This window comes from Numida meleagris, chromosome 5 (assembly GCF_002078875.1).
Source record: "Numida meleagris isolate 19003 breed g44 Domestic line chromosome 5, NumMel1.0, whole genome shotgun sequence".
NCBI lineage: Eukaryota > Metazoa > Chordata > Aves > Galliformes > Numididae > Numida > Numida meleagris.
In genome coordinates this window covers 28,772,240-28,798,855 of record NC_034413.1, presented here as the reverse complement: position 1 = coordinate 28,798,855, position 26,616 = coordinate 28,772,240, and the positions used below count along the sequence as shown (strand labels likewise).

At 38.1% G+C, this 26,616-nt stretch overlaps 1 protein-coding gene across 1 annotated transcript in view; it reads left to right on the top strand.

The window, feature by feature from the left end:
- Positions 1–26,616, top strand: part of CCDC6 (coiled-coil domain containing 6) — a gene marked incomplete at its 5' end in the record, with an annotated part of 47,706 nt that overhangs the window by 10,935 nt on the left and 10,155 nt on the right. The window contains 6 exons of the mRNA XM_021398688.1: positions 6,579–6,728; positions 12,479–12,607; positions 17,347–17,450; positions 19,011–19,171; positions 21,733–21,889; positions 25,055–25,155. Coding sequence (XP_021254363.1) covers positions 6,579–6,728; positions 12,479–12,607; positions 17,347–17,450; positions 19,011–19,171; positions 21,733–21,889; positions 25,055–25,155 — 802 coding nt within the window. The remainder of the gene's footprint in view (positions 1–6,578; positions 6,729–12,478; positions 12,608–17,346; positions 17,451–19,010; positions 19,172–21,732; positions 21,890–25,054; positions 25,156–26,616) is intronic.

Here is a 26,616-nt window from a genome sequence, read left to right as displayed (position 1 = left end):
ACAGTGTAACTTTATTGTCCATATTGGTTATCTTTGTCAAGGCAGAGCTTCAGTCAGAGCTTCATGCTCCCAGAACGGGGAGTATTCCTGCTGGGTCATTCCTGTCTTGGCCTGTAGCTTCTGTTAGCTCAAGTTACAGGTCTTGGGTACTGGAGACCAACACTGCTCCCTGACAGTTGGCTGGACACTCCTTCCACATGGGCGTGGCCAAGTGACCAAAAAATTTGTGCTGTCAATATGTATCTGGTGAATTGTGCTATTCCTAAGCACTCCAAATAGGAAATACTGACATACAAGTTTACCTGTACAGCCACGCAGCCTTTCCTTTGTGGAGCTTTATGCCCACGTAGTCTTTAATTACGTTAAGACTTTTGCGTAACGGTGCATGATCATGGTTAAGCTGCTAAGTAAAAGTTATTTGAAGGTTGATACACTCTCTGGACCCTGTCTTGACATTTTCTTATTACAGTAGGTTTTCCAAGGGCTGCCTTTTAATTAACTGTTTAAAGCCAGTATTTTGATAAAATAAACTCCCTCGAAGAGAGCAGGCTGATTTTTTTTTAATGCTTTGAAGCAAGGCATTTTTAAATTGCACTGTATTAAATATCATAAATTTTATGTCATGAACCAAGTGCATGAATTTTATATGTAACTATGTTTATGAAACAACTGTTTTCATAACCTTCTTGTGTCACTTGGTGTCTTTCTGCCTCACGGGTCAGCAGCAACCTGCAGAGGGAAGTTGTTTTAGGCAAGTACAAATCTGAAGTGGGATGGAATTGCACACCATCAGACAATGAACTGCGATGCTCAGAGATTCAGTGTGCGTGAATACTACTGAACTTCTGTCTTTAGGAAGGCAGTTGATTTAGAGAGCTCTTTTAAAGAGCTATTTCTTGTGTAGATTTGCGAAGCACAGCATGGATGCACTCATGTCTCGAACATAACTGTGTTTTTGAGAAGATTTCTCATGAGGCTGCTTGGGTGGTGTGTTGCTGAAAACATCTGGTCACTGTTTTGCAAAACCTGGCTGGCCTCGTCAAAAGGGGTGCGAGGGCATGAAGGGGAGAGAGAATTACTGTAAGTAAGCGGAGATTAAAGGGAACTGAATTTTAACAGTTTAAATAATAGCTCATCATACAGGTATTCCTTTATTACTGTTATAAAAGCGGTGTATCTCTTTTTTTCCCCCTCTTACAGTGGGACACTACTGAATAGCTGAAATGTAATAAGAATTGTTTTTAAGGCAGTTCTGTGTGCGGCTTTAATGTTACAGGGTAGGTAACGTTTAGAGTAGTTGAAGCTGATAGGTTGAGGTCTGATGCTGATTCATTTATTTCCTCTCCCACTTGTCTGTTTTGGAAGTAACACGCATGATAGCTCCATTACTCCTGAACATTTCACTTAAAGATGAGGAAAGAAGAAGAAAAAAAATTAAAAGGGTAAGAAAGAGAAAAGAAAATAAAAACAAAAATAAAAAAATGCTGTTTTGCCAGAAGTGAAAGTGAGGAAGTGATCTGGGGAGTTGCCCTACATAAAGCAGGAAATCACACTCAGTTCGGACCCAGAACTTGAGTTGCAGAGCACGGCTGTGCCCACAGGAGCAGCCAGCTGGAGGGCTGCAGAGGTACCCAGCGGTGGCCCAGGAGGGCTTTGGCAGCCTTTCTTGTCCCTCAGGCCCCACGGGTAAGGTGTGCTGCTGAGCAGCCACAGCAGCTGCACAGCGTGAGCCATCGTCTCTGAGCTGATTCTTCTTCTGTTCCTTGAGAACAACCTTTTCCTTGCATGTTGTTTGCAGCGCTTTGTGTTTCTCCTTGTCTGAAAGGCACGTTGCATGCAGCGTGCTTGTTTCAGGTGCTGCTGGAGGGCTTGTAGGATAAGGCCCTTCAGCCCAAGGGGGCTGCAGTGTGAAAGTTCCTTTTGTAAGGGAACAGCATTGTTTCACTGGGATAATTATTGCATTTGTAGACCAAGTGTTTTCTGTATTATTTTAAACTAGCGCCAGAGAGCATGGCCAGAGCAGTGTCTTGACTTGGCAGTGCTAGAGGAGAAGTATGTGCTACAGCACGAATGGGAAACTTAAATTCTGTTTTGTGGGATGATTTTATACTTTTACAATCATGTCCTGGTGCCTTACTGCTCTTCACACCCTGTTCACCTTTTCATGCTTTCTTTAGGACCTCGGGACAGGCTGCCCTAGCTCAGTATACTGTGCGCAACAGCTGAGATCATCTCTCCTGAAGCTGCCCCAGCCTTTCGGGCTATATTCAGTAGCAAAGATTGAGTTTCTTAAGCATACACCAGCAGGTTGAATTGCTCTTCAGCTCCATCTGCAGGCTTATTTTGTCCCCCGGGCTACAGCAGTGGAAACTGCTCTGCGTGGATGAGTGATAAAGAGGCACTGGTGGCTCTTGCCTTAAAGCTGGGGGAACTTCAAGGATGAATTAGACCAGAACGGTGCTTGGTAAGCTGTCTCCAGCAAGATCCCCTGAAATCTTAGTGCCAGCTCTACTGCAGGCACTCGTGGAGGCGGGTGGTGCTTTGCCACCTAGCTCTCAGGCTGTATGGGGCTGACTGGAGCCATCCGTGAAATGCGTATTCCTGAAATTGCATCTGAAGAGAGAGCTGAAATTAAAATGCAAGGTCTCGTTCATCTCAGGCCACTGATAATGTGGCATTGGTGTTCACTGAGGAGTAGCTCTCAATTATGTTGTTGAACATGCTTTTCCTTACCCTGCTTTGCAGTAATGGGAAGATTTGTGAAATTTAGAGAAGGAAGTATAGCCAGCTGTCATTGTTATTTGGCTTTGTTAAAGCATCAGAAAATCAGAGTTTTGCTGTGTCCTAAAATATTGCCACTAAAGTAGCGGTTGGAATCTGGCCTGGTGATGCAGAAAGAGAGCATCCCACCAGAAGCAGAAGCTGCTGTGGGAGCTGGGAGCAGGCAGAAAGAGGGAAATCTAGTGGTGTGTGCACTTGGCCTGCTCGAGATACATTTACAGGAAGAACTGAGGGTGTACAAATATTAAGACCTAAACTCTTGACAGTTTATAGTGCATGCAATGCGTGGAAAAATAGCTTGTAATGAGATTGGCTTCCTAATATGATGCTCAGTTACTACATACAGTTCAAAAGAAATATGTCTTCATTCTTTTGAAAACAGTCCATTGGATGGTAAACTCACAAGGACAGATTTTTTACAACACGTCACACCCCAACTCTACTAGTAATCGGGGTGTCACATACTTCGGGGTGTCAAAATGTCAGAATTTTTCTTCTTAGGAAACACAAGGGTTTCTCTGCTTTCTATATGCATAAGATACTTTTTAAAATCCCCTCTTCATTCGTGATTTTCTCAAAGTAACATGATTGTCTCTGACACATATGGTCTTGACCTCAATGATTACAGATATCCCCCTATTGGGTGCGTCCTTGCAGTCCTCTGAGTTAGCCAGACCTGGAGCTTGAGACACAGCAGACAAGTGGATGTGGCTGTTTCTGCAGCAGATCTCTGCAGGAAGGAGATTGCACGTTTCAGGTTTCCAAAGGCTGTCTGATCTGATGCTATCATTTTATATCAGTCAGTGTCTTGGTAATTTATTTTGTGAGGTGGTATATGGAATGAAGTGAATTGCAGGTGGTGTTTTTGGATGTTCAGTGTAATATGAGTAACAGAGAAATCATGAACTCTGTGCCCTCGCTGACCCACTGTCTCTGATTTCCATGCTCTTTTTTTTTTTTTTTTTTGTGCTGATCCTATCAGGGTCTCTTTTCTAATGCAAATACCCAATAAAGAAGCAGATTATTTGTATGGAAACTGTGCATATATGTTCAGAAAAATATTACAGTAACGGTCTGTGCAGGAAACAACGTGTGGGTTTTTTTGACTGCCATAAAACATCATCTTGACTGTGGGCTAAATGACTAATAGATTTCAGACAATATTAAGACAAACATGAATGATTTTATTACAGCCAAACTATCTCCAGAGATTAACAAGATAAAGGGAAAGTTTCAGAATGAAAGTATGTAGCTTTAGAAGAAAGAGAGTGACACCTCATGTGCTTTTTATACCTAGTTTCATAACTGTAGCGTATTTTTTTTTACTTCATAGATTATATTGAAGTTGCAGACCACCAAGTAGTTTAAATGGATGTTCGTTGTATTTAGTTTGATGTGTGGATATCTGGAACTTACAGTTCATACTTAAATTTGTGTGCTTTCTGTTTGTTCAGCTGAGAAATGCATCACTGGTATAACGGAGGTAGATATAATCCTGTTCAGCTTCTCCTTTCAGCCTCCTGAATGCACGCTGGTGTCCTACATCGCGTGGGCATCAGGGCTGTTCCCGAGCAGCTTAAATCAGCCTGAGTTGTGGCCGTTCATCTGTATTTCCATGTGCCAGGATTCTGCTTGTGCTAAGTCTCGGTTTAGGAAGCCGATCCAGGAAAGAAAAATGGGAGGAGAAAGGGGAAGGATGACTTTCTGGGTGTCTCCGCCTGCCTGTGCTGGTCTCTTGCCTGCTCGGACGCGGCTGGGGCCGAGCTGTGTGCTGCGGGCTGGGTGTGCAGCCGCGCTGTGTGCTGGCCAAGCACCCATCCCTGCTGTAACACCGGCACCTGGACGAGAAGGGCTTTTCTGGCACAGCGCTGCAATATTATGATTTCAGAGCTTTCAAAGGGTGCAAAGCATGAGCAGAACAGACTTTGCACAAGTTAGAAGTGAGGAAAAATCAAAGTAGAAGCACCCTGGTACTTCAGAACCAAGAGCTTTCTAATAGAATCCTAGGTATACTTGGTATGCCTTTCTCCCATTTACGGTCTTTGAACCATCAAAAAGCTGGCACCAGTAGAAATCTGTGCCGTGAAGACAAAGGAGGGGATGACTTGGGAAGAGAACACATGAATTTTAACAATTTGAGGACAATGAACCTTTGCAGTTTGAATTGTTTACTCTGTTCTGACATTTCTGTGAAGGCAGAAGATTGTTAGTAGTTCAAAGTAAAGCTATATTTAAAAAGGGATAATGATGTTATTGAGATGTTAGTCAGTTTCCTTGTGTTGTAATATTCTGGGATGTAAGCTGACAATTTAGCATTTATGTAGAGATTTTTGGCATCTCTATATTGAACATGCTGGAGTCATGGTTCTCTGCCAGCGAGATGCACTAACACTAGAGAGAAGATGCGGTACAGGACCTCAGCTAATAAAATGTACCACATCTTCTTTTCTTTCCTCATTATTATCTTTTTCCTCAGCTTGGGCTTGTGCCAAGGGAGAGGGGAGCTGGTAGCAGGTAGTGTGCAAGGACCGAGGCACTAAAGCAGTGAGGATGGGAGAAAGCGCAGGAAGGCACTGGTGAGGATGTGAAGATAAAGACTTGAAGTGAGGAGGATTCAATCGATAAGTTTCCAAACCACTGCTTTAGATTTTATGATACTGGAGATTTGGGGATATTTACGGTTGTCCTTTTCATTCCACCAGCTTTAAAGTTATTCTTTATAAATGACTTTTCTTGTAGGCATGAAAGGTGTCTCTGCTTAAGTAATTGCCTTGGACTACTAGGGAATGCATCATTCCAGTTAAAAGATAACTGACATAATGAAATCCTGTAAGCATTTTCTGTTGTGCAGTGTGTATAAAGAGATGATTATTCTGGCACGTTTGGGGCAGAACATTATGAAAGTTAACAGTTGTGCTTCTGGTTCCTATTTCTTAAAGTTTCAGCAATCAAATTGCACTGGAATAAAATTTAGAAAATCCTTATGTATCGCAAGTTATAAGCTGGTATAATTTTATTAGACTCAGGCCAGATCACAAATCTGTTTGTGTGATATGGATTTTAATGTAGGGACAGAAAAAACTCCTAAACACCTTTTGTCTGAGAGTGTCATCCAAATGCTCCTTGAATCCAGCAGCTTGGGGCCGTGACCGGAGCCCCGGGCAGCCTGTTCCATGCCCACCAAACTCTGGTGCAGAACCTTTCCCTAAGCCCCTCCTGTCCCTTCCCAACACAGCTCCACACCGTTCCCTCGCACCCTGTCGCTGTCACCAGAGGCATAAACTGCGTGAGAGAACAAACACTGTGTGCCTCCCAAGGCACCCTTGGCTGCGCTGCAGCCTTGGGATCTGGCAAGGAGGCGCAGCGCTGAGTGCAGGCAGCCTCGCATCTGTGCTTCAATTCGTGATGGAGAACATTTAGAGAGCTGCCTGGAGTATTTTGTCTGTTTGTTTTTAGGAGTAGCGAAGGTAAAAGTGGTTATCTCTGAATCAGTAGTGTTTTAATAAACTTGAGGAGGCCGAGAAGTTAATGCATTTGGTTGTGGGGAAGCCGCTTGAAACCATCTGCGTAGCTTCCAAGGTTAAACGATGGGGAACAAAAAAGGAAGAATGGTGCTGTTCTGCTGGAAGAGGTAACGGGGCTCACATTCATCCCACTGTTCTCCGGGATGGACGGAACGGACAAGCTTTAACATGAAGGGTGGAGGAAGGAAATATTAAGATGAATGGAATGGTTGTAGTTTTTTATGTGGAAACTTGCTTCCTTTTTTTTCATAAAACTTCATCTTTATTTCACAGCAAGCGAGGGCAGAGCAGGAGGAAGAATTCATCAGTAACACGCTGTTTAAAAAGATTCAGGCTCTGCAGAAAGAAAAAGAAACGCTTGCAGTAAACTATGAGAAGGAGGAGGAATTTCTCACTAATGAGCTCTCAAGAAAACTGATGCAGGTGAGTGGTTCCTTTTCTGGTGTTTCTCTCGGGGCCAAATGGTGGCTGAATTTTTGTGTTTGCTGGTGCGATTGCAGTCAGGGATGTGGTGAGGTTGTAGCTGTTGTAAAGCTGACATCTGATAAAAGCAAAGTACAAGAAGTGCAGTGAGTAGGGGTTGGTTTTTAGGTTTTTTTTTTTTTAATGCTACTGTAGAATTTGCATCTCAAAATGCACGTTGAAAACCCAAAAGTTTATAGAGATACAAAGCAATAGATGTAACTTAAACTGTCTTACAGAACAGTTAACAGTTAATTTGAAAAGTTAGTGAGACAGATGCTTTTTTTTTCTGGAATATATGATATTTCAAAGGAGTCCTGAAATATTTAATTTTATATACAGAAATGTGCAGCGATGCTTTAAGGTTGCCAGGAGACTGTAAGTTTAGCCATACTTCTTACAAAACTATCGCTTCTCTAGAATTAAAACTCTAATATGTATTAGGTGCTGAAAGTAAAAAGTTTAAGATGCCGGAACAGTTTGTGACAGAGAAACTTCTTTTGATTACCCAAGGTGCTATTTTTTGGAGAGAGTGAGTGAGTATTTGTGGGAAGTTCCGAGCACGCTTGCCCTGTTCTGATAGGTGTGCAGTACCTGGTTTTGGCCTCTGAGGAAGACGGGTCACTAAGTTGGGTGTGATTCACTGTGGCTCTTCTCATGTGATTACTTACAAGCTTTGTCATGAAAAATTAGTTGATTTTAACTAACCTGCCTATATGTTGTAAGAATTTCTTATATTCTGCAGTTGGAGATTTGAGAGGCACATGTAGCCCTGCGGTTAGGAAATGCATTGTTTCTAAACAACATTAGAGTCAATCCCATCTATCTGACCTCCCTCCATACTGAACAAGCTCCCAAGACTTAGTCAGTATAATGCTTAATATCACCTAGTATATTAAGTATCAAGATAAATATCTTCAATCTTATATATAGTATTTCCCCTTACTGAGGACTGATGGGAACGTTTCTGAGTAAGACGTTTGCTTTCAAAATCAGTTTTAAAAAAAATAAAAAAGGCATCTAGTGTTCTTTTCTAATTAAAGATGTAGATACTGTAGAATAAGCTTTCTACTGAAGAAAGAAATGCTGTATTGAATGGTGTTATTTGATTGAAAGGGCTATGTAGAAATCGGTTACAGAACCAGGTTACCTGAGGCCATGCTGTTATATTGTGTAAAGCAAAGTAGCACTTTACCAGTAAAAGCATGAATTACACTCGATTTGGCTGAAGGGTTTTGAACATGTACAGTGAATTTGCATGCCGGTAGCAGGTTTTTAGTCCTTTGTTTTTCATAGCAGGGGCTTATGCATGGCGTTCAGAGCAGCACTGGGACCAAACTCCCAGAATGCTAACATGCTTTAGACTTGAAAGCTGTCTGCCAGAGCACGAGCTGCAGCGCTCCTCACTAATAGCCTAATGTGAATTTCCCAGATCAGCATGGTGTGTGCTGCCGCTGTAAAACAGTTATGTCAGGTTTTCAGTGCTGTTCTAAGAAAGTAAATTTGAAACATTCACTACATGCCAGACTGATTCTGCATGAAAGAGAAAGAGTTTTCAATGAAATACTACTGTCTTTCCGTGGCCCGGCTTTCTGGTGTGATACCATTGCTTGATAGTAGTTGTTTGTAACTGCGTGGCCTTAGCTTTCTCTGACTCTACAAGCCCAATATAAATGTATACTTTGGCCAGTTAATTTTCCTTTGATTAGCACAATTTTTGATTTTCTAAAGAAAATGTAGCAGAGATGAAGGAGAACATCACTTTTAATAGATATTTTGGAATAAACAAAAGTTTTTCATCACATCTGTTCCTAATAAAGTTTTAATAAGCTCTATATAAATTCACTATGCTTTCCCACGTATTTACTCTTTATTGTCATTTACCAGGCTACGTCTCTGGGAAGTTTGGCACAATTATTTTTGTAGAGCCCTCGATTCTTAATCACTAGAGAATGGTAGCAGTGTTTGGCAGAGTACCACTAGAAGCTTTCGATGGAGAATCTTTTGATGGAGAATCTTTTCCTGCAGCTGTGCACATGGGTTGTTGAATTGCAATTTTTAGATTTAAAGAAGTAAATCTTGCAAATCTCATCTGTTGTGAAAAGGCCGCTCAAAAGAGTAATTAATTTTTAATGTTGCTCTAATTTGTAAAGTCCGTTATTTTTCATATTGTCTAGTGATCCTTTTCAAAATCAAATACACACTTTTCCTTATCTTTTATTTTTCAAAATGCGAATTACTCTAGGTACCTGTGCTTGAAATGAAAAATGTTGTGACCTCCAAATATAATAGTTTACCATGTGTAGTTAGGTGAATTAAGTGACTGGGAAGCTATAATGACAAGGTACCCTGTGAAAGTCTGATTCTTGACAATGCTTTCAAAAATTTTAAGTCGGGTGACATAAGGTATTATCCTTTCTGCCTTCCAAAACGCCATGCATCAGCCTGAGGATGCAAATAAATAAAAATTGGGTTGAATTATCAGAGTAAACTTGTCTCTCAGGTATTTGATGTGCACCTGGATGTAAAGAGGAGGCACACTGATGGTGTGAGTTTGTTAATGAAAAGGGCTTTCAGCGTGAAGCGGAGGAGGAGTTGGACAACTTTTGAGGGCTGAAACAGTAAAAAGAAAGTGTTCAGGTCAGGATACAAGGTTGTAGTCTGAGGGATAAGTGAAGGTTTCTTTGTTGGGCTTTATTTGAAAAGGGAACTTCATCCATTTTTTCAGGACGCTTCCAGCTGTCCTACGGTAAGGCAATACAGTAAGGAAGCAAGGCAGATGTGGTCCTATGTTGTATCAGGAAGTATCTTTGTAGAGAGAATAGAATATTATTGTAGTTGTTTGTGACTTACCTGAACTAATGCATGCACTCTTGTTACTGCTAACCTTTCTGTTTGAAACCTTGCTTCTCACTTCAAAGTTTTTGCTGTGTCTCTTAACCTAAGTCCATTTTTGATCTTGTGTAAGTGCCTGCAGTATCTCTCCTACAGCTTTCATGCACGTTTCAAGGTCTATAAGAAAGACAATGTGAAAGTGATTCATTCTAACAGGTATTTTGCTTCTCCTTAGCTAGCCATTATAGGTGTATATGGAAACAGTTGTTACTATAATTACGTGCATTGTATAAGTTTGAAAATATTCACTTATTTTACTTAGTAAACACTTTATCCATACCTTACCATTGAATACTGTCTCACTGTTAGCAATTCTGTTTTTCAGTCTTAGTGTTTCAGCATTAACTGGTTTGTGGTGGTTCATTTTGTTTTCCCATCAAAGGCAGTGAAAGGGAAGGAGGATTTTACCCAAGTGTGAGTGATCACTGAGATGTGTTTTGAGAGAGGGCTGTCACTGTTTTCTTCCTACTTTGAATAATAGTCATTTCACTTCCTGGTGTGTTTATGATCAAATCAGAATAGAAAATATTGCTGTAGTAGATCTCTTCTAACTTGACTTATTAGCCTTCTGATCAGCTAGAATGGTGCTCTGGCTGCAGTTTGTACTCCCAAGATAAGGTTTAATACGTACTGCACAGCAGCTCCAGATCCGACAAGTAAGCCTTATCAGTTTCCATTTGACGCAAATTCCACGCAAGCTTTAAAAAATAATGATTTAACAAGCAAGATTGTTCTATTGCAACTCAGTTTGTTTTAAATAATATGATAACCGCATTTACATACAGGATATGAGAGCAAGAAATAGTATTTGTTGTTAGGTTGGTTTCAGGTACCTTAATGTGGCCATATCAGTAGCCTGCCTCACTGGAGTGCCTGCAAATGCTCACAGTCTCTAAGCACACACTTCATGTTAGCAGCATCTGGCTCTAGGCTGAGATTTTGGCAATGTGCCTTTTTGCACAGTTTATTCTGCTGACTAAATATAAGCTGATTGCAGCAACTGACTTTAGCTTCAATTTGTATCTAGGTGAAAAAAGTGTCTAGGTTTTTAATTGAGCAAAATGAAGATTGATGCAGGTGCAAGCACCTGGAGCTACGTGTGCGTCTGCATGCTGCCTGTTCCGTGGCTGCTTTGGATGTCTTCAGTCTTAAACTAGGAATGCTAGAGGGGCTGAGGGAGGAGAGGGACTTAGAAAATTGTAAAACTGAAAGATGTCCTCTTCATACTGAAATTGTTAATTGCAGCCAAGTTTAACTCCATTGCTGAAGTAAGAAACTTCAAACTTTTGATTATCAAACAACAAAAACAGTCTTTTGATTTAAACCTGTAAATACAACTTTTTGTTCTAATGAAAATCTTGCTTAGCAGCCCTGTGTTTTCTCACACAAAAAGGAAATGGCTTTGTTTCTGACTAGACAATTTAACAAGATTTCCTAACCGTTTGATTAAGAATGGCCACGATAAGCTCAGTTATTATCACACTGGAGTCCAGCTGGCTTCCTCATGTGCATGGGAATTTCCATGAGCTTCAGGGCATTGGGAAAAAAATGAATGGGGTGAACTCATTTATTTGAAATACTTATTCTTTACTGTAATTTTATTTTTCACGTATTAAAATACTGATAAGCCCTGAAAATACAGGTGAACTCCAAATTCCGTTGTGTGTTGCAAACAGCTCCTATTTGTCTAGTGCTCTCTCCACACTAGGATTTCTGCTGTGAGTCTTCTGCCAGTCTACGCTTCACAGATCATTTTGTCTGCCAATTAGCAGCAAAAGGAATTGAATTAATGAACTAATGAAATTTGGCTTGTTAGAAAATTATTTTTCTTCATTGCAGAAGTTTAGCATTCTTGACTTGTATCCATAACTACTAGGTACGTCTCCAGATGTTTCTCACAAAGTGCTGCAGGTATCTGTTGTCATAGAAAGTAAGCAAGTGAAAAAGTGCCTCCAATTTCTATTGTATGGCCAGAGCCATTGTCTTTTTGTGACATTTACTTCCCAGTAAGTCAAATTCATGTACTCATGTCATGGTGACAGTCACTCTCTTTTAACCATAGGAAGGCTTCAATCCTTGTCTCGGAAAGAATCCATTCTGATTTTGACATTTAATACTAAAAGTGACTCTATTTGGTACTATAATTTATGTGTTGGTTTTTTTCATTTCTATCTTTCAGAGACTTTTGTTTTCTGTCTTTGAGAGTGAAGATTTTTTTTTTCATTGAAACTATTACTTGGATAAAGAAATACTCTGAATTATTAAGAAAACCAGTAGCACAGCTTTGTAATAACAGCGTCCTTGTTATTAAAATCTTTTAATTCTTGCTATCATAGGAATAGAAGTGACTTTTTTTTACTATATTGTTGCACAATATTTTCAATATTATGACTTTCATGATGGATTTCAAATTTTCAGCTGCCACAGAGGACATGCTAAGGCCTGCATTTCATGTCTTGGGTGCTCAAGACAATGCATTTAGATTAAAATTAATGCTTTTGTGAACACTGATGTATTTTTTCCTTTTGAAATGTCTATAATTGTTTTATATGCTGTATATAATGTGTCTATTTTGATTTGATTTTATTAAATATTTAGAAATGTAGCTTACTTCCATCTTTATAAATTGAACAGTTTAAAATGCTCTTTTGCGAAAGGCTCTGTTGGGTGGGTTGTGCGTTTTGAAATCTTTTCAGGGGAATCGTCAGAAGAGAATTTAATGTTCAGTAAGAATCAACGTAAATAAATGTATAAATGATGCATCATGTTTCATACTTCTGTGTGTTTAAAATATTTCATGTGTCCTGAATTTTTAGCTACAGCATGAGAAAGCTGAACTGGAGCAGCATCTAGAGCAGGAACAGGAATTTCAAGTGAACAAACTGATGAAGAAGATTAAAAAACTGGAAAATGATACGATTTCGAAACAGCTCACCCTGGAACAGGTAGTGCCTTCCTTTTGGAATTGTATGGCTGTAAAACAACAAGAAGGGATTCAAAAAAGATCTTATTTTCTGTTAGGTTTGACTTCCTTTTAGAATCTGTAGGAAACTGGGCAATAGCAAGAATGTGTGTAATAAAAAAGGGGAGATTGTTGCAGTCAGAGCAATAAATCATAAACAGAAATTATTAGGATTTTTTTTTCCCCCAAGGCCTTTATATAACTCTCAGTACCCTTAACGCAAACCTCAGTGTCTGCTGGATAAGCTGTACCTATTTTCCAAAAGTTATTTACTTTTTTTCTAAGTTATGCTTCTTGTTGCTGTCTGTCATCTGGCACTATCATACTACTATTGAGGAGGATTGCCTCTTTGAAGAGCAGTTAAGCATGGTGGTAAACCATAAATATGTGGTCTAGTTGTGCTGTGGGTCACTTTTTTGTGGTAGCTTGGGTAGCACAGTACTCAAATGTCAGCTGTGTGTATACTCACAAAGATTTGAGGTGAAACTACGTTCAACTTCTTTTGTCCCTAGAGAGAGATTACAGGTGAAAACACCACTGGTTTCTGTCTTGTTTCCACTGGAAATTCTGACTGCTCCTATGTCGAATTCTAGGCGTGTGCATCAAAGCATCTCAATGGCATTAATAGGAGTCCTTCTGATTTAGGGACAAACTAATGAAAAGATACACGCTTGTAAAGAACTTCAGTTTTCCTAACTTGTGAAACTCTGGTAATTTTGAGTGGTGTAAATATAGTATGTTATTCCTGAGACTTTGCTTGCTGTTCTCAGGGATGTAAATCTTATGCTGCTGATCATCTGAAATTTTAGTAGTTTTTTGACTTTGATATTTCATTTGGCAATATAGATGAATTAATGAATAGCTATCTTAATGATGAAATGAATTTTCTCAATTCTTATGTTAACATTCTATGCAGAGAGATCTATGAAACAAACGTATAAAAGTAGGAAGGTGGAGTTGCCAGCGAACCCTGAACCTGTGTGGAAGTTAATGAGACTGAACTAACTCTCTTAGCCACAAGGTGGTGGTGATGGCCACGTAATCAAAACTGACGTGAATGCAAAGATTGCAAATTAAGCTGGTTTGGCCTTTGAAATACTAGGATGAGCCACAGCTGGAATCTCAGTGGTATTTATTTTTGTGTCATTGTACTGGGCACACACACTTGTGAAATTGTAACATTTGAAACTTTTTGCTGCATTGGAATATCAACAGTAGCTATCTTTAAAAAAGTGTGACAGCTTAACAGTGAATTGCTTATATTTTGGTGTTATCAGGTCTTTCTCTCAAATATCTGACCTTGAAAGCTTGCTTTCATTATGAAGGTGTTCTGGTAGGCTTCCAGTCTTACTTTGAATTTCCATGTGTTTTTAAATGTCATCCAATATATATCTTACAGTAAGACAGAAAAAAATCTCGTGTTACTTTGAACTTCATGCTTTCTTGCAGCGTGTGTTTTATCTAGCAAGAAGCAACAAAAAGTTGCAAGCAGAGCAATTTTCCCTTTATTGTACACATAGAAAATAAAGGAGAGGAGATTGCTACACATCTTCAACAAGAGCCCTGGTAAACAGGACTTGGAACAAGTATTTCAGGAATGCTTTGAACGTAATATTCTAGAACTGTATTACTTGCAACTTAATCTTCAGTAGATCTATCACTCTAACCAGTGATCAGACGTTTATAACAAAATTAATTGCCCACTAATTACTTTTCTTAAAAACATGGGATGCGAATTAGCTATGCTTTGATTCCTTTTTCATTTGCTTTCTCTCTTCCGAACGGCTTATGGCATGATAAGTAGCTGGTTGTAGCAGTGATGGTTATGTAGAACATTATTCCTAATTAAAAAAAATTAGTTTGCATCTTAGGTTTCAAATGTGACCGAATCTAATTCCCTTGAGTCAGCTTGAAGCAGCAGAGCATTCTCTGAAGGCTAACTGTGAAGAAGTTTGCAACATGTGACTGTTTCCTTAACTGAATGTTTTAGCTAAAAGGAACAGGCTTTTCTGTTATAGTTCAGTGATTTGATAGGAAATATAGTAGCTGCCAGTTTTGTCCTACAGAGGTCAAGTTTGTGTAGTCTTGCTGTTACCCTTTTTAATTGCTTTGCTGTTTTACACAGTACAGTGGGTAACTGAAAGTAATGGAGCTAGGAGATGAGAAATAAGAACTAAGCTGCGAGTAATCATCTCCTATGCCTGCTTCTTTAAAAGAAGAAGATCATGAAATGTAAAATTTTGTGGAAAGATTTTCTTGGAGAACAGAAAAAAGATGCAAACGGGAAAGGTCAGATGAGAAGCCAATACATGGAATTTGGGATAGTGGGACTGGGTGGAGAATGTTCTCAGCTTTCATTGGTTTGGAAGATATCCATCATTTTAGGAAGAAACAATTGTGCTTGTTAGTAAGTTTGCAAGAAGATGAAGAAGCAATAATCCAGGAATACAGACAACGCAGATTTTAGCTCTGTTTGAAGTAAAGTAAGTGCCAGCGACAAGTAGAAACACAGTTGGATGGTGGGAAAGCTTTAAGGGGATTTTTCTCTTCCTCTAAAGTGAAGACTACGGTCCAAAACGATAAGCGATAATTTTTTACTTCCATTCTGTAATGATAAAAAATAAATGATGTTTGATTCCCATATAAAATGATACTGGTATTGACAGAACTGCTGGTTTTGTCTTGAGCTATGATCCTGTCCTTTTCAATTTCATTCAAAACACAATCAAATTCCAGAGAAACTCATTGACTAGAGCTAGACTTCATTTTAAAGTGCACCTGGAATACCTATTACGAAACAAACAGACCTGCTGTCTTTGTGAATTCACAGCTCTGCTCAGCGCACTGCAGTGGCTTCTCCTGTAGGATGAATAAAGCATTAAAGCTTTAATATCCTGACACTGGTAGGAACTGAGAAAACACTCAAGATTAACAAAGGAGGATACTTCTTTGCCAGTCTGATGTTGCTGGAAAACTGAGTTTTAGATCTCTTTCACAGCCCAGCTTCTTTGGTGTTTCATTAGACAACATCTGTCAGCCTCAGGTTACAATACATTCCTGGCTCATTTGTCTGTTATCCCTGATGATTTGACCTTCTCATTGTACACATTCAACAATATGCAGTTGCCTAATGAACGAGCTGCTGCCTTAGTGGTGGCTGCTATAAGACTAAGTGTAATCTTAGATTTTTCAAATCAGAGGTTATAAATAATTCACTTTGCCCCCAAGTGTGCTCTTTTTCCTACCATAAAATGGAATAGATTTATTTTCACCTGTATGTCTTGATGGTGCAAGATTAATAATGTAGTGGTAAAAAGACGATGAAGGGTCAGAGCAGATGAGTCTAAATTATACTGCATTGAAGTGATGCAGAAAGCATTGCTGCAGAATGAGTCATTTGCAATCAAACCTTCACCGTGTGGTTATACAGATAGTTATCCGATGTAACGAAGATCTGTATGCTGGTAGTACGGGAGCGTGGTGTGCAGATTTGTGTTTTGTGTACTTCCTTCTCTCTGAACTGAGTCAGCCCAGGCGCTGACCAAGCTGGTCGTTGAGCCATGTCCGAAGGCAGAGTGCCATGTCTCTCTGGGGCTGAGCGTTTGGCCTTCATACCACTTTGGCTCCTACTGCAGTGCGCAAGTAGCAGTCAGGGTACAAATTCTCATCTCTTGTGTGAGACCGAAGCATATTGCTCCTGACTGCTGTGTTTCTGAAGTCTAAATTCCCTCAGCTATTAATGTGCATCCAGAAATGCAGACTTGGGACGGTTGAATGAGTGGTTTCTTTCTAATTGTTTTTCCTATTACTCATGAAAATGAATATGTTTTTACTTGTGGTATCTAATTGCCCTAAATGTTGAAAAAGATAGTTGTGCACTCATTAAACTGTTACTGTTGCATTAAGTGCTTGAGTGTAAATTCTGCTTGGTTATCGCAATATTAATTAAGTGGTTAGAGCACAGTCCTTATGGATTTAGATGCTGTAATACTACTTCAGCTGTAGTGATGCAAGAAAGATGCAAGAAAATCATTTAATGTGTTTTCTGTCTTTCCATTTTGTAATGTGGGCTTTTCTACCTATTCGGAAGATAGCAAGTGTTATCTTCAGCTTGGGTGGGAAAAATCCCTCCATGGTGTTTTCCACCTGTAAAGACGCTGATCGCCACATCTGTTCTGCTACTGCTATCTCCTGCAGTTCAGCTGCCAGTGTTATTGGATGAGATTGGCTCTTGATATCCTAGTGTATTCTCATTAGTAGTTGCATAGTATTTGTACTAAAATACTAGTAAGAAAAGATTTTCTCATAAATTGTGAAGTCTCAAAGTAATAAATGCTTATGCAGAGGAAGAGGAAATTCTATTTGAACTTCAGAGACCCACGGCGTAGGAGCTCTCTCTGAACAGGCTTGTCATGGCAGCAGTGACCATGTGTCCAGGTTCAAGCTGTTCTTTATTGGGCAGAAGCAACAAGTTCTGTTTGAAAAAACTTCTGTTAAGATGGTGTTGACTCTGCAGCTCCCAAATCCCTTGAATTTTTCACAGTTTTATCTCTGTGACTAGTGTCTTTTCCTTAATTTTTCTCTTCTTTGCCTTCTCCTTGGGGACTTAGAGCATCTTGGGAAATTGTCTTGTCTTTCTTGTATGATAGTAATCATTCCGAAGGACAATTCCTTGCAAATAAATATATTCCCATTATTTTAATTGATTGCTTTCCTCTGCAGCTAAGACGTGAGAAGATTGACCTTGAAAATACTTTAGAACAAGAACAAGAAGCACTAGTAAATCGTCTCTGGAAGAGGATGGACAAGCTCGAAGCAGAAAAGCGGTTTGTCTCACTCAATTTATTTGTTACTGTGGGAGATGTATCATTTAATACTTAACCTTCTGATTTAAGTATGTTCATCTCTGTCGTGCAAGTGCTGTCTGATCTCTGAAAACCTGGAGTTTAACACAGTTGTGAAGGTCTTTGTTTACACATTACCACATGCTTGAGTGCCTAAACTAGATGAAATGAAACAGTGTAAAAATTGACCTGGGAAAGCTTGAAGGAATTTGCTGAATTTTTTCATCTACTGGATATACTCAAGATATCTTGGTTTAGAATTAGCTTTCTGTTTGTGGCCCGAAGAAAACCATGTTATTTTAGTGTATTCTTTATATGAGAAGCTCTTGTTTTTTCCCTGCCTGCTTGGAGAAAACTTCAGCTTTTTCTCAGCTATATGTTTGTTTCACGGAGACTTCCCTCTACTTCTTCACTAGAAAACAAGACAAGGATTTTTTATGTTCCTGGGAAAGCTAAGATTAAAAGTATGTATTAAAATGATCCTCTCTTTGCTGCATTCTATGAACTTTGCTTTGAGAGGAGTAAGGGAGAAGAGATGACTAATTCCTTAATTTCTACTACATGTTTTAGGAGAGCTATGCTAGTTAACTCCATGAATCTTGACTAGGGACTAGGAAAACATCTGAACCTATAAGAATTGCAGTTTCTGTAGTTTTATTTTAGAGCCCTGCTGTGTGGAAGGTGCTCTGAAGAGCTACATGTAATATTCAACAGTGGTAAATCTATAGTGGATAGGGCTTTGGTAGGATTTTTGTGCATCTTAGATTTAAAGTCTTTTTTAAGCTAGACCATTTCTGGTATAATCCATTTTGGACTGTGTGCCTTCTTTCCAGGATACATGGTGGAGTCATAGACTGTGCTTTAGTACCGCATTGTGTGGTACGTGTGAACAGCAGGCCATGCAAGAGCTGTGCTTGAGTCATAATGTCCCTGCTCTTCAGGGAAAACATGGATCTGTCCAGTCAGCCTTGTTCAAGTGAAGAACAGTTTCATGCTTTCAGGCTGAAAAAATGCATATTAAGTCAGGAACTATTCATTGAAACATAAATATGTTCCAAGTGCTTGTTTCATTGTAAGAATGAAGTGCAGAAAAGGCTGTGAAGAAAATTTTCACCATAAACTTAACTCCATTTTTCATTGTGAGTGTTTATTCTTCCTCTAAGGATGTACATGTAAAAAAAAAAAAAAACCAGAATAAGTTAGAAATTATTTTGGGGAATAAGCAGATTTTGCATATGAAATGGAGGTAGCTATATACAGTCTGTGACTTGTTTTTCCCAAACTATCTGCAGAAATATTTGGTGGTGTCAGTGTCTGAGTATTATGAGAAGTCTGTCTGTCCTTGGACAAAAAAATCTTAACTTTTAAAATTCTAAATTAAAAAAGAAAGTATTATAAGTCCTCCTAAAGTTCTCCCAAACAATATAGTAGATACATGAATCTTAAATACCTGTCAAAATCTTTGTGATTACTTTCTGAGGAATTTAAAGGGTTTTCTTTTCATTAAAACTGAAGGTAAAGTTCAAGCTATTTTCTATTTAGAATTTTGCAGGAGAAATTAGACCAGCCAGTATCTGCTCCACCGTCACCCAGAGACATATCAATGGAGATAGATTCCCCGGAAAATATGATGAGACATATCAGATTTTTAAAGAATGAAGTGGAGAGGTTAAAGAAACAACTGAGGGCTGCACAGTTACAGCGTGAGTAAACAACTTGCTTTAAATCTTGTTAAGGATGTCATGTAAAATTTTTATCTAAAATGGAGTGTGTTGTAGTTTAAGATATAAATGGAAAAATAGGACAAGTTCAATCTAAAATAGTTTAATGATTACAGTATTACTACTCTTTAATGTATTTACATGGCAGTTTGGTTTTTTTTGGCTTTACTAGAATGGGGAAGAATCAGTGAATAATTCTTGAATATATTTGAGCTACAAAAAAAAGTTTCTATCTTTTTTTTTCCAGAGACTTTTAGAAGTATTTCAGTACACAAATTCTTTAATACGTATTGAAGAATGACCTTGTAAGAGTCTAGATATAAGTTAAGAGTTACTCAAAGGAATTAACAGCTAGCAAAATAAAGTTCAGTTGTATATAAGAATGACATTTATTGGTTGCAGTTACCTTTAGGTAACTGTAGCTTTGCTAAAGACTGATTGTTCAAGCAGCTGATTTGACAACACAGCAAAACAAATAATCTTTCTTTATCCTTGCTTAAGTAAGATCTCTTTGAAGGTGGACGGAATAAGCAGTTGTGCAGGAGTCTGTTTGTTCCTGTCCTGGGAAGCGTGGTGGGACCTGGTCTGCTTTTTGCTGCCCCTCCTGTGGAGGAAGGAGGGACCTGAGCGCGTGTTTTAGGGTGGCCGGAAGATTGCTTGTGTCTTCCTGTGGTCTGCAAGGCCATTCCATCATCCCTTCATCCTACATCTGTAATTCCTATCTGCGGTTTATCAGCCCTGCCTTTTTGTCTTTTGGGTATTTTTCAGTCAGTAGTGGTATACTTCAACTGATAGATAAAGATGTGCCTAGCTACATGGTCAGGAAGATTTGGGGGAGCAAGAAGCAAGCAGTACTCCCCTCAGTGATGCTGGCTGTAGTGTTTCACCAATAGCTTGCCAGAGGCCTTCCTTACAGGCAGAGTAGGTGGCAGAGTGCTCTTGTGCAGAGGCCTTGTACACACATTGGTGGCATTAATAATTTGTGTCAGTTAAAAGAAGATAAGGGCTGCTAATCTTTGTCCTTAGCAGTTGTGTGCTGTAGCCTTCACTTTGTGAACCTCAGAACGAGAGCAAGGCCTTAGATTTATAGTCTTCGTTGTACAAATCTGGCATAATTAATCTCATTTCACACTTTCTTTATTTCCAGATAATTTCTTTTTGAAATACTGTGATTTAAAGTAGAAATTTTGAAGCAGTTGAAGTCAAATTCTCATGGGGAGTGATGTTTAGGTTTAGAAATACTCTTTTCTGTTGTGAACAGGTTAAAGAGAGCTGTAGTATGTATAGCATTACTGATAAAAGTTGTGGATTTACTGCTTTATGGACTGCCTGCAAACAGAAGGTTAAATTGAAAAGCTTTTCTTTTTTTAAGAAGTTTGATTCTTGCAGTATGTGGCTATTTGAGAACCCTTACTATTATTCACGAGTACTTAGTAAAGTCTACTTAGAAAATTGTTGTTGTGTTATATTGCATTTTCCTGAAACACTTCCAGTTTAGGAACTATTTTAGTATAAGAATAGCTGTAAATAAGTGATACTGTTAAGTTTAGAAGTTGTGTATCCGCATAAAAGAGGCAAGCTGTGGACAGTTGATATTTTCTGAAACAGGAATATTCTTTTGGCAGAAGGGTACAGCATAAAGAAATGATTGCAGACTAATGGATAGCATTTTTTCCTTGAATTACAAAGAATTCACCGTATACTTGATCAAATATTAGAAAACTTCACAAAATATGTTACATGCACAGTAAGTTTCATTTTATTGAAATAATGTATCAGTATGCTGTGAGGCTTTCCTTGATGTAATTTAATCACTTAAATGATCTAGTAAGTGGCTTTTTAAGTGATGTTTTCTGAACTCAGTTTAGAATTGCAAACTCAGGTTATCTTTTGAGGTTGAGAGTAAATCACTGGTTGGCTTTTCATATTGGTAGATGTCTTGCTGACCAATCACTACAATGATGTCCAATTGAAAGCGTGCTATAGAATACTTCTAACATAGCAATTCTGGAGGTTGGTGACCCTGCCTGCGGCAGGGAGTTGGAACTTGATGATCCTTGGGCTCCCTTCCAACAAGAAGCCATTCTGTGATTCTATGATTAATTGATGTTGGAGTATTTTGTATTACAGAACTTGTTCTGTGCTCCTTCCATTGAAATGGAATTATACCCTGAATTAATTCTTCAGTAAAATTGTTATAGATGTGCAATAGCATTACTTTAATGGAGCAGGAATCAGTGTACTACTTCAGTTTCGGATTTATCATTTTCTTCATAGCTTTTTTTCCCTGCTTTTCAAACTTATTTACGTAAATACTTAAAACTTCTATAGCTTTTTACCCTTACATGTAAAATTGCAGTCAGATAGCACTTAGTTTTAGTAGCTACTGTTACAAATTAGCCTTAGAACTAATGACTTATGGGTGCGAATCCTGATGATCCATTCTGAACATTTTCTACACCTTCCTTCTTGAAGTACTGGGATAAAATTCCTGTCTGTGAAATGGAATTTTAATGAAATTTTAACAGAATTCTGAATTTCAGATTCAGAGAAGATGGCGCAGTATTTAGAAGAGGAGCGACACATGAGGGAAGAAAACTTGAGGCTTCAAAGAAAATTACAGAGGGAAATGGAGCGTAGGGAAGCACTCTGCAGGCAATTGTCAGAAAGCGAATCCAGCTTGGAAATGGATGATGAAAGGTGTGTATTTTTTAGCCATCCAGGTATGTTGGCATTGAGCTTGTTAGTCAATATTTACGTGTGTCATGTTTTAGATTTTTTTTCTTAATACTGCAGAATGAGTACTCATAGAAATAACTTACGCGTGGGTTTAATATATGTATCAAATTTCAGCATGGTGCAGCAATATCTTTGATGGTAGAATTATGTCAAACTTGTGTAGAAATTGGACTAATTATAACAGTGAGAATTAAAAAAGTTACTTCTAAGGATTATTTAGGATTTTGCTAATGTATATTGAAATAAATATGCCTGTATGGTTTGGCTTCAGGATAATTAAATCACGGTAGCTTTGTTTTTCCCCTAACTTGGTGACTGTAATGAATTCTTTGAGGTAAGTACAATATTCTTACTTGTGGCAAACTTGTCTTTTGCAGAAAATAGAATACGTTCTGCCAAATCTAAGGGAGTAATATATAAAGCCTTAGAGAGAGGAAACATTTCCAGAGCTGATGGGTTGTTCTTGAAGTCCAAGACATAATGTTCTTGATGATATTTTTCACTCTACTATGAGATGCATTGCTTGCATTAACCTTACAGATAGCCTAGATTGTTTTTACTGTGGTTTTATATAATGTCTTTTAGTTTTTTCTTGCATGATAGTGATATTACAGTGTTATATCTTGAAGGAGGTGCTATCTTATTTCTTCTCAAATGCTTGTTATTTTGTTATTTTGGATTTACAGTCTTAAAAAAAAACCAAAACAGTATAAACTCACCCTCACCCTGTGATGTGTGTTCTCCAGATACTGAGATGATGGTTCTCGTGTCATCAGTATATTTGTTATAAGATATAATCAACCAGAAAAGAGAGTATCAGATACTTTGTTTCAAAGAGTGCCCTTAAAATTCAAGGCAATGTTTTCATTTTATTGAAATACTAGGCAACTGATGTGTATCGCAGTAGCATCTAGTGTTATGATATAATGAATGCTGTGTAAATTAGAGTGTAGTTATAAACACAGGATTCTGATGTTCAAATCTATTCAAGTAGCCTAACCTCTTCTGCCAATATTTACATGACAGTAGAAATAGTCAGACTCTATATTTATATGAATTATCAGTATTCATATAAAAATGTGGCATATCCTGACTTTTTTTTCTACCTTTTCCAGATAGTGGTAGTAGTAAAAATATGGAAAATAATTAAATAAGAAATTTAGTTGTCATGTTGATTTTTTTTAAATTTTTTTTATTTTTATTTTTGGTACTGCAAAAACATTACAGAATCACTCCAAAACAGGTGTTTGCACTGTAAGTATTGTGAGAAACAGTGAAGGAAGAGGCAAGTGTTAGAGTGGTTAGTCTTAGAAGAAAACTGTGTGGAGAAAAACTGTAGAACAGCATGCAGTAATGGCTTAAAAATGTAAATTCGTCAACTTACTTTGTTTTCCTAAAAATGATTGTGCTGACAGATCAGTTATCAGGGTTTTCATTTGCATTGTTAACTGATGATGCTTAATGGGTTTTTTTGTTGTTGTTGATGGGGTAGATGAAGGTGCTTTACTGGATTAAAAATACACAGTTCTCCCCAGATTTTCTCATCCTGACAGCAGTAGCTTTATCTTTTCCCTATTACTGAAGAAAATAAGATGGAGATTTCTAAACCCAAGAAATGTACTAATGATGTGTAGTTATTCCATTTGGTATGATCTAGGTGACTAGGAAGACTTAAAAAAAAAAAAGTATTTTATTACTTTATTAATACTTTATAATTAATATTACTTTATTACTTTATTAATTTTATTTATTCTTATTTACGTAGAATAAGAGTGAATCACATAGATCACTGCTTTGCTGTAATACATATATTGCCTGCATTACAAATTATCGTATGTTATAGAGGTAGCCTAGTCAGTTCAGTTTTGCTAATACTGCCATTGGTACCTCTTTGGGAAACTGGTATTTAAGTAAGCCCTAATTTGCCAGCAGTTGTTCTTAATGGCAGCTACCATTATTACTTTATCTACCCAAGTTTAAACCAACTTCAGCATCACTACAATGCACTGCCTCTGCTGGGTGTTGTGGTTTGGTGACTGAATATTTTGGTTAAAAGTTAGTTAAATGCAGTGTCAAAGCATTTATCAGATTTATTAAGAACTGGCATACAGAACTCAAAGCACTAAGTTCCATTGACTAGGAATATTCTGTAATGCTACATCATGGCTTTTTTGTTTGTTTGTTTTTTCCTTTGATCTGAAAGTAAGTGTAATAACTAAGAATTTCTGAGCAACACAGTGGTAGATGGAAAGACAAGAGTTGAAGGGTATTTAGCTAGCTAATTTTATGTGCTGCTTTGCTGAGTCCAGTAAAGAAACACAGGTAGATGTGCTGTTATTCTGGGGGCATTGAATTGCTGCCTTATATAAAGAAGGAGGAAATAAGCAGGGGAACCTCTGATCTAGACAGTGACTGAAAAATCTACAGGGAGAATGCATAAGCAAGTAAACATAAAAGCTAACATCATAGTGCTGTGGAAAAAATACATAAAATTGCTTCTGAAATAGAAACAGCGAGTGGAACTAGGAGCAAGTGGTATGATTCTTATCCTATTATGTTGAATAGGACTAGCAGTTCATGTTTGTGAAGAAGCTATTTGAGTAAGAAAGTACAAATCAATGCTGCTGAAATAGTTACAGCAGGACTGTGAGACTGACCAGCTCTTGGAACCAACTGTCAATACTTTAATGGCTCTTCTCCCTTTTTTTTGTGATTAAAAATTAATGCTTGAATGTCTTTCTGGCAGTAGATGCATTCCTGTGAGACAAGGTATTGGGTTCAATGTAGAAATTCTAAAATTTAATTGTAAAATGCAAGACTGTAGCTTAGGTCAGATGGGGTGACATGGTATAAACCCCTGACCTTAACATACTATTCCAATTGTGCACAACTTGTACAGTTTAACTGCAAATGACTATGATAAGTCCATCTGTTTCCATGGGTTGATAAGCCAGTATTTGAATGTTCAGCAATGAAGTGTTCCTGTCGTGGCTTCCTAAAGGTGACTGGTGGTCCTACACTAATCTCATGTGACTCTTACGGGAATTGAAAATGCACAGTGAAACATTGAAAGCATGGCACATTTAAAAAAGTTTAATCTAATTATTCTTTGCCTTTTTTTGTTAGATATTTTAATGAGATGTCTGCACAAGGATTAAGACCTCGCACTGTGTCCAGTCCTATCCCTTATACACCCTCACCAAGTTCTAGCAGACCTATATCACCTGGTAAATATTTTACCCAGTTTCTAAAATTTTTGTATGCATCACATAATAATGTGCCCGAGCTCAATAGCCTTTCAAAGCAAGTCTGGGGAAAAAGTGCATTGTAAATGTAATAATAGATTTGCCTTAGATTTCTTCTACTGCAGCACGTGTTTTGGATGGTTCTGTTGTATAATGTGATCAAATTATTAGAGGTCAGTTAAGTAGCTACCATTTTAACTCCTCCCTACCTCCCCTGCCTTCCCCATAGCTACCTTACTTTTGTTCCAGTAGGTATCCTGATTCTCGTGACAGACTAGTAGTGAGACTGCTGTTGTGCTTTGAATCAAAACATCTTATAGAGCTCTAATCTTGACATGCCAGAAATAAGTTCATTTTTGTTTCTCTTTAGTAGAGGAATGGCTTTGGCACTTCCGCCTATATATGTTTTAAAACATAAATAATAAAACAATAACAGTAAAATTAAGGATTTCTGTCCATAGTACCTTATTTATCAAAGGCAAACTAACCTTTTCGGACTATAACGAATGGATTATCTAGTCTTTGGAATTTCGGAAGAACCTGTATGTGTTACATCTGACCTTAGATGATTGAATTTTTAATTACTGAATATATTTTTAAGTCAGAGGAAGTGTATTTTTGTTGGCTTATATAAAATTCATTAAAATTGCCATTGGATATTCATTATAAATTGCTGACCATAAATGCTAGGTGGTGATCACCAATTCACTTTCATTTAATGAAGTGAACCCTGCATGCCCTGCTTTCCGAAGTTCACCTTTAGAACCTGTCAGACAGAGTCCTACAATAAGAGCAAAGGAGATGTGCTTAATATTGATACATTCTACGAAGTGGGATTTAGACATTATTACATAGGTCTGCTAGAACATAAATAGTGTGTTTAAACTCTTTAGTTTTCAAGATTTACTTCAGTTTTTCAGAAAGACTCAAAACAGTTTTCATCTTTGTGTGGGTAAAAGAGCAAGCATGTATTTTTCTGGCACTGACTTATGACTGTGATAGTTCATTTTTTTTTTTTAGGAGATTTTTGGGAGGTTCTGAAATGAGCCAGCTCACTTGGCTTTTACTGTTTTACTAGATATACTACCACAGAAACGATATATGCTTTCTTATCCTTTGCCTCTAACTGTGTGGTGTGTATAGAAATTCAGCCAAACTAAAAACTGTTCTGGAGCTACTGCTTTGGACATGTATCCGTGCAGGCTTCATAATAATCCTGTACTCACTTATGCATTGCATCTGCAGTCCACACGATGTTAGAGTAATAAAAAGTATACGTGGTGAAAATTCTCTGGCAGTTTACTATAAGCTTACATGCTAGATTTCCTAGGGATGCACCCAATTCAGGTGTTCATGTATCAGAGCAGAAGTGCTCTTTTGGCTGCATTGGGACTGTGGCAGGTTTCTTGCTTGCTGTGGGCTGTTGGGTCAGCTTGCCTCTGC